Source organism: Necator americanus, chromosome II (assembly GCF_031761385.1).
Source record: "Necator americanus strain Aroian chromosome II, whole genome shotgun sequence".
Lineage (NCBI taxonomy): Eukaryota > Metazoa > Nematoda > Chromadorea > Rhabditida > Ancylostomatidae > Necator > Necator americanus.
Genome location: NC_087372.1, coordinates 7,863,802 through 7,875,902, shown reverse-complemented (window position 1 = coordinate 7,875,902; position 12,101 = coordinate 7,863,802). Strand labels below are relative to the sequence as shown.

The 12,101-nt window shown below is 38.8% G+C and overlaps 1 protein-coding gene across 1 annotated transcript; it reads right to left on the bottom strand.

Annotated features, from left to right (window-relative positions):
* Positions 1-2,011: 2,011 nt before the first annotated feature.
* RB195_017127 (uncharacterized protein) lies at positions 2,012-10,696 on the bottom strand (the record flags this gene model as incomplete). The annotated part of the gene is made up of 10 exons (XM_013437804.2): positions 2,012-2,101; positions 2,183-2,313; positions 2,381-2,466; positions 2,534-2,650; positions 2,724-2,796; positions 2,892-2,995; positions 3,729-3,816; positions 5,552-5,718; positions 5,790-5,895; positions 10,657-10,696. The coding sequence occupies 10 exons, from the start codon at positions 10,694-10,696 to the stop codon at positions 2,012-2,014; spliced, it is 1,002 nt and encodes a 333-aa protein (XP_013293258.2).
* Positions 10,697-12,101: the final 1,405 nt, after the last annotated feature.

Below are 12,101 nucleotides of genomic sequence, written 5' to 3'. Positions count from 1 at the left end.
TCATAAGGGAATACGGAACTGCATCGAAAGATCGACGAATACGCGTGGGTGCGGGTTTATTCTGTCGTCGTCCTTTTTTTTCTAATTAAACCAGTAGTTAGGTCCTCGGTATTAATGTGCTCATTTTAGCGTCCAAATCCATCCCTCCTCTACTTTAACACAAACGCAAGTGTATAGCAGTGTCAAAACGAAATGAAGAACGGTGCAATCGCGCACGCGGCTTCTTTCGAGGGTGGGGCGGTGGAGCGCAGTGGTTAGGAGGTTAGAACCCTTGCTGGCACCACTTATCGCTGCAGTTTGCGTTGGTCCCACCTCACTTCCACCACGCTGTTTCGAGCGCGTACGCAAATGCACCATACTTCATGTCGTTCTGGCTCAACTATACTCTCGTTGTTCATAACCTCGTCAGTTCCTATCTCTTTCTCTTCTCCTTCCTTTCTCTTTGCCTCATTCTCTCTTTGCCTTTGCCATTTTGCTTGGCTCTATTCTTTTGGAATCCTTCTTCCTCAAACTCCAGATTTTTTATTAGACCCATGTATAGTCGGGTTAAAGGCATCAACCCACGAATCTGAGGTGGTGCAGATTTCAGGTGGAGTATTCGCATACGGGATGGGAGACTACGGAGAGGGAGGTGATTCCGTCCATTTCTTGCTAATTGCCGTAAAAAACGGCCCGGAAGATGCGGCGCCGCACAAGGCTGGTGCGCTCCAATCGAACCTCTTGTACAAAATGGTGCGCCAAAATGAAGGAAGCTGTATCTTCCGGGCCGTTTTTTACGGCAATTAGGAAGAAATGGACGGAATCACCCTCCTCTCCGTACTCTCCCATCCTGTATACGAATACTCCACCTAAAATCTGCACCACCTCAAATTCGTGGGGTGATGCCTTTAAAACGACATGAAGTCTGGTGCAATTGCGTGGACGGCAGCGTTCAAAGCGGCGCGGTGGAGCCAGCGGCTGTGATCGAGATGGGACCTTAGATAGCTCCATTCATCCCGTCTTCTCGAGTGGAACAAGCGATGCTCCTACCTCTATCCTAGGATGGCTTTAGCGAGCCCATCGAGTGCAACAGTCTACAGAACTGCAGCAGGTTCAAGGTCGTTCTATACAGACTTTACCTTAGATTGTACGAATCTTCTGTTGCATGATGTTCTACTTCTTGCATCCTACGATTCTAATAAAACTTTATCTTGACTTGATTCATATTTTTCTAAAGAGGATAGTGTATGTATGTTAACATTTACAATGCTCTATTCTGTAATTAATTGCTCACGATAGCATCACATACAGAAATGGATCCGTTTCGAGGCAGAAAAAAAGTTGCTTCGAAAGTATGTATCACCAGCCGTTATCTTCAATATCTGTAGATTACGAAGATGTTCTTGGTCAATTTTGCCTAATCGTTTAAAAAACGGTGTGGGAACTGCCTTAATATGTACGAGGTACTATAGAACGCGCTATTATTCTACACGCTCTGGTCCCTCAGCAGCCTATTTCCACTGGTTTTATTTGAAAAATAATAATAATTTACTTTACTCATTGATCTTCGATATTCACAATCTACACCCCAAACTCTACGTATAATAGGGTTAAAACGCCATGAAGCAAGGGCAATTGCGTACGCGGCTTCTCTCAAGCGGTGGGACGTAGCGGTTCGGAGCGTGCTGGAACCCTTGCTGGCACCAACCATCGCAAACTCCGACCTCGTACGCAAACGCACCGTACTTCATGTCGTTTTGAACCGACTACATGTATTCTATTACGTTTCCACACAACGTCAGCTTCGTGAAACGCTGCTCTTGATGAGTTGTTGTTGTTTATGGAATCATTCGATGATGTCGCTGATAACTCCACTTGACTCGATTTCAATGACAGATGCATTTGAAAGTACGACTATGTTGCATTAAATACATTTATCGCCATCATATTTGAGGAGGATCACGTCATGTTCTGAGCATTTGTGAGGATTAACAAACAAACACGAAGGTAAGAATATCATAAAATTTTCGTCTTATTTGAACAAGTCTGGTAATTGTGGCAGTTGACATTTTTCGGCCGAAATCACATCGCTCATATCAACCACTCGGCCTTGATAACGGATCTAAAATTGACATCCGGCGTCTTTTAAAACCTTCTCCATTTCATGAAAAAATCGATTGAAATCCCGCGAAACTCTCCAAACCTCAAGAAAAACGCTGTCCGGACTATTATCACAGTTAAGCCGTGTTCCAATTGGTTCACCTTGTATTATTCGTTTACGACCAAATCCGAGATCCTCTCTCGTTTTCACATTGTAGAGGCGTGCTTCAAATCCTGCGAAGAAAAATATCTATCCATAAACTGTGGACATGGGAAAGTACCTCAAGATGAAACTTCAAACCTATCCAATCTTCCGTTCCAACAATAAACATTCCATCGTTGTCACAACCTGAGTAAGCTCCGTTTTGATCGAAAATTAGGCGGGTCCTGTAACGATTTCAGAAACCACTTGCCTGGACAATTTTCTTTCTTCACTCATAAACTGTTTCCTTACCTTCCTACGAGTTCTCCAGCGATTGGAGAGTATATCAATGGTGCTCGTTTTTCTCCTCCGTCCTCGTCTTCGATCATTCGGCATTCGATGTCCCATCCACGAACGCCATTGTATCTTCTGGAAAGTGAGAAGTTAGATAGTTTTAACTGTTCTTTCTTTAAATTCTAAAGTAGAATGTTGGAAAGCTTACTTATCCGACTTGAATGGCTCTCCAAGCAGTTTGTTTTTAGAGTTCGACTCACAAATTTGTCCTGTACACATACCTAGAAGTTTGACTATGTTTAACTATGAAGGCAACAATGTGATAAATAATACAAAGATGTAACAATCCAATTATCCGAATGTTATAAGCACTTACAACTCTGTAAATGGTAAGTGGGATCGATCAGTTTCCCTTCCTTGTACAGTTTCATCTCGATGTGCTGTTCGACATCTTTTTGAGCGCCATCCTCAAAGCAGTTCCTGGAAGTTGATGGAAATTACCATCGTAATAAAAAAAAGTAAGAAGTGGAGTATGAATATGGAAAATATAGCTAGGAGAAGTGTAGCAGGGATTCATATCGTTGTGCCAATGTGTTTCACTTTGTTGTACTAAATATAGTCGTGTGGAAACGAGATGAATTCGGTGCGGTTGCGCTGGAAGCTGTGGAGCTTAGTGGTTGGGATCGTCTAAGGATCCTCGCTGCTATCGCCACGCACCCCTTGCAGTTCGCCATGGTCCCACCTCGATTCCAACCGCTGCCCTGCACCGTACCGCTTCTAGCGTAGCCGCTTACGCAACTGCACCGTGCGTCATGTCATTTTGACCCGGCTATAGTTCGTTGTGTTGATTACTTCCGTTTCTTTGTTGTTGCAACGAAACATTTAGTGTATTCAAAGAAAGCTCCTCATTACGCATTTAACTTTGAACTTTTAACCACATGTGGAACTAGACTACTCTGAAATCTCTTCTCTTTTTTTCTAAATTTATGCTTCTGCCTTGAATCCTGCGTCTTTTTTTTGTTTGGGAGGTCTGGAGTGGGCTAGATTTTGAAAAAAAATTGAACAAAAAAACTGAACAGAAATTGAATCCATTCATGTGTTTCGGGAAGATTTTCTTATGAAGTCTATACTTCTCCCAGTCGGGTACTTAGTGCGATTAAGGAGAGAGAAAATGAAGAAGCGATAGATAGCCAGTATGAAAAGATGTCCGAACCTATCAACTGCTTTCCCTATTTCTTCTCCTGCGGTTACTCGTCCGCCGTAGAAGTCCAATTTGACAGCAGAAATATGCACAGCATATCCTGAAACACTGTGATCAATTGTTGTGAGGGTCATTGTGTCAAAATGTTCTTAGCCACTCTTGGATTGGAATGAACAACAGTGTCACGTGATCTAAAAGATTATTGGTGTTTTGAGGTCACCGCTTTTATAAATGGAGATGGAGGCAAAAGTATAGCCGAATTAAAGCGATCTAAAGCTCGGTGCAATAGCATAGGCGGGTGCGCTCGAAGTGGCGCTGTGGAACCAGCGGTTGCGATCCATTTGGGACCATCGAAGTCTTTACAAGGACTGAAGCGACCATTGGTGTCATCGAGGGTCCCACTTCGATACTCCATCACCGGACTGTCTCGAGTCCACCGAACTTCAGGTCGTTTGGACCCAACTCTACCTAATTTGGCTCGAATGGCTGTGATGTTGATTGGAAAAGGGGAAGAGAGAAATGTGCGGGTTAAAGGCATCACCCCACGAACCACCTGAATCTGCATGAGATGGTGCAGATTTCAGGTGGAGTATTCGTATACGGGATGGGAGACTATGGTGAGGGGGGTGATTCCGTCCATTTCTTCCTAATTGCCGTAAAAAACGGCCCGGAAGATGCGGCGCCGCACATGCGGCGCCGCACAGGCTGGCGCGCTCCAGTCGAACTCCCTGTGCAAAATAGTGCGCCAAAACGCCTGAAGCCGTATCTTCCGGACCGTTTTTTACGGCAATTATGAATAAATGGCCGGAATTACCCCCCTCTCCATAGTCTCCCATCCCGTATACGAATACTCCACCTGAAATCTGTACCACCTCAGATTCGTGGGATGATGCCTTTAAACTGAAGAAGCGGTAGCGTTACAGGGGAAGGGTTGCGCCTGCTCGTGCGAAAATAAATATGAACGACATTATGCGAAACATATGTCTTCCCAGTCTCTCAGCTGCAACAGTGGCTTTTTTGTTGCACAAAATGAAATCTACTGGTACTACAGCTGAACGGCACAGTAGAGCGTAAAATTGCTTCTAGAGCACAAAAACCTTTGTTCTTAACTGTCAAATGCGGATTGAGGAGGAACCATCTCTTAATCCATTTCCTGTTCTTTTTCCCCGAAAGTGCTACATGACTCAGATATTTTTAACATTTACAGTAAACCCGCTACCATTTACAGTAAAATTCTGTTCAAGCTCTCGCAGAAGATCGAGAAGGTTGGGTAGAGCTATGTTCAAGGACGGCACACTTCGGCGAAGATGCCCCGTAATCGCGTCAGACGATGACATGGGCCAGTCAAGTAAGTCACAGTAAATCGGTTTCGAGAGTTTGGAGTGAGTTGTAAGCGTTAAAAGTTCCAGGTCTGTCTTCCTTTTTTTTCCAGGTAGCTTTAACCCACATACCATGGATCCTTTAAAACTAATGCTTAGATTCTAGGCCCCCGACTGAACCGTTCAACTATTAACTTCTAGTAATGAGCTGTCGATTGATGAACTATCTCCGTCTCAAATGTGAACGCCATTCATCAATTAGGAACGCTCTATTTGTGCTCTAAGGACGTTTTTTTTTGTTTGTGCCCCAGGTGCAGCTTAGGTACGATTCGATTAGAGCAATGTTGAGATCGCCCCCCTCCCACCAGCTGTATCTTATCCAACCATAGATTTATTTCTGTCTGTGGAAACAAAATATAATTACAGTAAGGCGAATTTCTGTTCCATAAGAACTTATGAGAATTAATAATCCCTATCTTCTTTCCCTAAAAAATTTCCCTGTTATTTATGATTTACCTTGCCATTGTCCAGTCCCTTCAATCCGAGCTCCATGGTCAGCGCATGCCTTATCGGCTGCTCCACCGAATGGCCTCCAGAAGTACATTTCACCTTCGATAGGTGCATACACGGGCGCATTAGCCGGACATCGAATATCCACGCCATCAACTATTTCACCATTTGACCTGTATAAATTTGAAAATATTCAAAATATTGAAATTTCTGAAAGAAAATAAATAATAAATTGATGCTATACCTTTCACTATGATAATTTCCACATGAACCATCCACGTCTGGACATCGTCGTAAATCGTTCTTCTCATTCCCACCGCATACCTTCACCATGCATCCCAATCCGTTTACTGCAATCTTAAAATCGCTTAGATATCCGTTCCAGACTAATGTACCCGCAACAAATTGCCCAGTTAGCGCTATGTTCGCGATCTTCAGCCTCTCCTAGTGACATCCAATGTCAGTAAATCTCGTGAAATGTGCGCAACGAACGCCTTTTGAGCTAATTATCCCCGGACTCCGATGTGAGGATGACTACAGCGTCGGCGGAAAGCCGAGTTCCCCCCTGCCGCCTCCCCCCGTTCCCCGCATAAACATACGCAGAAAGATCGAAAACATGCCGAACAAGCCTATTCGTAAGGCTGAGATTGTAGCTGTTAGTGCTGGTTTCTCTTCTTTTTTTTGCGCGGTAAGATGGACGATGCAGCTTAGATTACTCCTGATAAAACCTCCATCTAAGAATTGATGGTGTGGAAAAGCAGCCTCTTCTGAGAATTCCTATGGGGAAATAAATGGTGCTCAAAAATTCTGGTTATAAATAGAAGGAAAGATAACTACTTTGAGCTAGTGAAAGTTTTTTTTCCGATTTTGTCGATTTAACAAATCATGGGAATACTTCGGAAATTTATCCAAGGTTAAAACGGTGTTACGACGAGAAATTTACAAAAACGTGCTTAATTAAGATAACTGAGAGCTACTTTTTACTCTCTTTTCTTAAAATTAAACAAAGAAAAGTGAAGAATAGCGCGTTGTTATTGTTCTGTTGTTTTTTCCTTCTCAAAGCCAGAATTTTAGCAACTTTATAACTCTCTGAAAAAAATATTAACAGAGAAATGAGTTCACCACATTTTCGCCACCCACTAGAAAGAGTATGTTTTGATTTCGTTAATGTGTTGCGGACAAAACGCTAAGCGGAGCGGAAAATGTTGACTTTTTATTTTTGAACTCTCTGTTATGGTTTTAAGGAGTTCCCCGTTTATATTTCCCACAACTTTAAGATACTGACGTAGTATTGCTGAGCTCCAGGAGTTCTCCCGGGACCAGAGCAACGACAGTTGTAAATAGGGTCATAGGAATTATATATCAAGTTTTCTATTTGTTTTTGTCTGAAAGGAGCTCTTGGGAGAAGTTACGAACGTTAAGTATTAGTATTAGTTTTATTAGTATTACAAGTGTGAAGTAAGTATAACGTTAAGTATAGTATAGGCATTTTTTAACCAATTTTTTCCCACTGGGAGCTCTGTTCTCATAGCGACAAAAAATGAGACTTGGAAATATCCTTAGTCGTAATCAACGAGAATCAAGAAAGAGTTCATCATTAGCCATGATCTCACAAGTGCTGAGAGGAAAAAAAGTAGACACGATTTCATTCCATCAATTATCATCTTTGAAGAAAAAAATTAAATGTAAAAGAATAAACTTTTTCAGCAGAAAATTAATACTCTTCTTTCAGAAAAAGAATTAAACGTTCTTTTTTTTAAAGAAAAGAACACATTTAATTTAGATTTTTCTTTGAAACATGGTGGTTAATGGAATATTAATGGAAATATTGTCCACTTCCATATCCACATTCGTAGAGTGGCCTAAAATTTATCTTTGCACAGGATATTCGCAAAATCTTAGCGCATCTTATCCGCTAATTACAGTGCGCAAGCGCGCTCATTATAAAGATTTCTTTTGAAGTGCGAATTAATGAAGGGTAATTCACACCAGCTGAGCTAACCAGGCCCAAATATTCGCAGCGATAGAAGAAATTGCGAAGAGCGAAAGATGCAAATCCTTAAGTGTTGGATATTCAGAGTAAAGTAAAGTAGACAATATTTCATTCCATTAACTATCATCTTTGAAAAAAAAAATCAAGTGTAAAAGAATAAACTTTTTTTTTACAGGAAATTAGTATTCTTTTTTCAGAAAAAAATCAAACATTCTTTGAAAAGAACAAATTTATTGATTTCACTTTTTCGAAGCATTTGGTCCAAATCCCAAGTTGAGTCTTTTAAATAAGTCAAGAATCAAATATATATATGTATATATATACCAGTCTGAACGTCCTGCTAAAGCCGGACCTCAGACTTTCTGTGATGTTCGCTCCGCTCGCCATCACTGATTAATAAAAACAAATTGATAAAAGTGACATTTTCTGTATAGTAAGATTAGAATTGTGTTTTTCCAGCAACGTTTTCTTCTTTTTCGTAAAGGATATATGGCCGGCTTCAAGCGTCCGGAACTAAAAATCAGTTGAGCGTGCGAATTTTTGAAGCTGAACATGGTAATCCTTAGTCTTTTCGGCTTGTACACATGTAAAGATTCGATTTTCCCATCCCATAGATAATAAAGAGTTCATGAAGAGGATTTTCTGAGGTCAGCTTATTTCTTTTAGGACTCTGCTATGAATATTAACGATTGATATCAAATTTCCCCTCATAATGAACATTGCGAAAAAAAAGAGAAAAACAACGTGTCTGTGGGGAACAACCTTATGTGATTAAAAGATGTATAGAAAACTTCATTACTGATAAATATTCGAAAAAAAAATCGTGAGAAATCCTGTGAAATTTCTCTTTGCATCAATATCTACCAGGAGCGAATTTAGAACCCACGAATAAAAAGATAAAATAAATCTTCTAGCAAGGTCCTAAATAGCAAAAATACTGAGATCAATCATTCTAGGTGCTCATGCTAGAAAAACTGTGACATTCCGTTGCAGGAAAGGAAAAAATCTGTTACCAGTTTCTCTGTTTTATCAAGATGTTTTTTTAGTTCCCCAAGTTTTTGTTCAGCTTTTATTCTAACGAGATTCTCCGTGTATAGAATTAAAGATATCCTGAGGAACAAAGGAAACTTCTTTGAATATCGAAAAAAAACGCGATTTCTTCCGCTCGTTATTCATCATCTTCCCCAGGGATCTTTCAAAAATTCATTTTCACCACGGAAATTGGGTAGTTTGTCATGAGCGGACAGTTGCACCACGAAAAAAAGCCAGGCTTTCAAAAATACTGACATATTTTTAGTTTTCAGGATGGATTAGCTGGAAAACAGTGGGGTACATAGAATGAAAATAGAGCCTGATGTCCTTTTATCTTTTTTTTTTCTTATAAAAAAAACTAAAAGGCATGCATGCTATTTATAACAAACATAGTGAAAAATTTTATTTTGTTTATTTTATTCTTTATTTATTTTATTTTTATTTCTACTGTTCCGTTAGGCTAAATCTCATAAATGGTGCGGAACGTGAACGATGTTATTGTGAGTAGATTTTCACAATTATTTCACTTTAAAATGATTTATTTGAGGAAGGAACCAATTAATATTTACATTATTTGATAAATAAATAAATAATTTCATATACGAATTTATATTATATACGATATATTGTAAAAAATTTTGAATTTTAAGTTTTTAATTCTATAAATTTTAAATCATCATATATGTATTTTATAAGTTATTTTTCTTCGTTTTACAAATTTTAAATTATGAAATATATATATATATATATTACAAATTATTTTATATCTAAACATATTTTAGTTTAACATATTGTTTTTTGACGAGTGTCCCAATCACGAATGAGGGCAAATAAACAAGATAACCGATAACAAAATGAACTTATTTGTTTTATTACTCTCATATTTTATTTATTATCAATTAAAATTTCTATGTTTTTTGATTTTTTAAAGGTTTTCTGCATGACAGCAGTAGAAGAGTTTGCAGCTGAAGTGCAGCAGCGCATAATTCTCTTGGAATAAATCCAGTAACGGAAATAAAAGTCACTGGATTGCTGCGCGCGAGATTAATTAGCGCGGATGTTTCCGCTGAATAATAAATGACGGTCGAAGTAGAGCGGTATGGTAGACATGAGGTCTTTGACAGTATGGCAAAAAAAAATCCTAAGAAAAAAACAGTATTTAAATCTGGAATATTTTTTTCTGGATCTCATGGAAATCGTTTAGGAACTCACCAAATTGTGATTGGAAAACTTGATAAAAGAAGCTAAAAAGTGAAATAATTTAAAATAAAATAAAAGCAATAATTATTAAGAAAAAGAAGAAGGCAGTTTTCCTTGAATTTATAGGTTTTTTTAGTTTATTTCCGGAGTTATTCTTGTTTTTGTATCTCTCTTCATATTTTATAAATAAGGGTGAGAAACAATGGTATTTACGGTTGCTATTCGTAATCGCAAAGAAATTTTGAAAAGAAATTGTGTAAAAATTTGGTAGAAGAATAAGAAAAATGAATTAATTTAAAATAAAATACAAACAAAAATTTAAAAAAAGAAAAAAATCAAAAAAAGGGAAAAGGAGGGAAGATAGAAATATATTTATTTCTAGATAATTCCCAGTAGTGGAAGCATCTCCATCTATCATTCATATGGTTCCGGAAAGGCGTTAGACGGAGAAAAGTGCACATATATATGCGCCACAAATATTTAGTTAGTCTCAATTTCAAAAAATGGTGCCCGACGGCTAAGAGAAGCGCATATTTCATTTCAAAATTATGTTTTCCGTTTTTGAAAAGTTGTTTTCTTCTGCCACGAGGGAGTTCTCTTTTTCCGCACGCGAAAACATCGGCAGTTTTGCAGCATTCTCTCACTGAGCACTTATCCATCGGATTCGTTCTAACATTTTCTCTTGGTGCCTTTTTTTCTCTGCGTTTATCTTTTCATTTCTTGATGGATCTTTTCTCAAGGGGAATTTCTTCAAATTTCATGTCGACATAGGAGGAAGCTTAAAGGGCAATAATTCTACTTCGTTTTCTTTAGAAAATTCTTAATCGCTACAGTAAACTGAGAAAATATTGTAAAATTGGGAAATTTTCAGCTGAAATTATCTCACCTATTGTAACAACAGTGAATAAAGTGGCAAGCAAACGCATGTGGTCGAGCTGAAGAGTCGCGAGCAGCAGCAGCAGCAGCCGGAGAGTGTGACCTCGCGTCAGTTGAGGGGCGGAGGGAGGCGGCAGAACGGCGGCGGCAGCGGCGACCGACGACGACGACGACGTGAACAGATAAGACGCAATGAGGCACACACACGCACACGCGCGTTCCTATGAGAACGCTGCTGATGCTGAAATTGGATTTACGCGCAAAGAACTGACCTTTGAATACGTACGTATTATGTCGAGCGAAAATCCAGAAAAATTACCTCGATTAGGCGGCAGTCTGCGGTTTTGGTGTTGCTCGTAATTTTGATGGAGGCGATTCTCATCTATCCATATTTTCCCTAGAGGTTTGCACATGTTTTCTTGGAAATTCAGACTTATTTGAAATCTATGTGAGATGTTACGCCAAGCTTTCGCAAAAATACACTTCCGGAGTTTTTCGAAAGTTCTATAACCGGATGTAAGTTTCCGCTGAATATTTCATGTACAGTAACCCGGCATATTTTTTAATGGGGCTTCTTTCCTTACCATGCTTTAGTAGAATTTGTACGGTATTTGGATACTCTTGCTTCCACTGAGTATTATTTCCGGTCAGTTTGGGTGTAAGTAGAATCTTACAGAAGATAAGTATCCAAAAATATCTCATTTTTTGTTTTTATTAATTTATTATTTTAATTTTAATTCATATTTGAAAAACGATGATTGCTTATAGTTGTTTATCTTTTAGTTAGTACAAATGTTGAAATTCATGGGTGAAAATACTCATTCTAAAACTCATGGACTGAAATTTTGAATAAATTTGATTTTTTTTGAGGAATATCTGTGTAATATTAACAGTTACACTATTTTATTATCTGCAAATATACCTTGATGGTTAAAATGGGGAGCAACTCAAAAACTACTAGCATTTTTCAAATTTTCAACCCTTTTCCTCTCTAGTTTCAGTTTAATTCGTGGGATTTATCCGCTTTTCTCGCCTCTTTTCTCCCCGATATTCTTATCTCTTTTATTTTTAGACAATTGCATTTTGTTTCTTCTTTTTTCTTTGCTTCCTCATTTTCTGGCTCATTTTCCTTGCACTATGATTAAAAGAATTAGAAACGTTGTGGGAAGCTTACGTGATATTCCGAATTATTTTCTTCGTATTCGTTCATCCAATAGGTTTAATGGATCCGAAAAAAACGAGAGGCGTGAGTTAAGACATTTAGAAGGGTGAATTAAGAATGTGTGGGAGAGAGTTGGAAAACTATACTTGACCATTACTTTTTAATAACCTGAGGTTTCTTGATCATTATCCCGTTTATGCTTTTCGGTTCCTAACCAGATTTTTTTTCAAAGAACAAGTGCACGTGGGGACAAATGCATCCGCAGAGCAATGGCAATAGTGGGATTCTTGGAA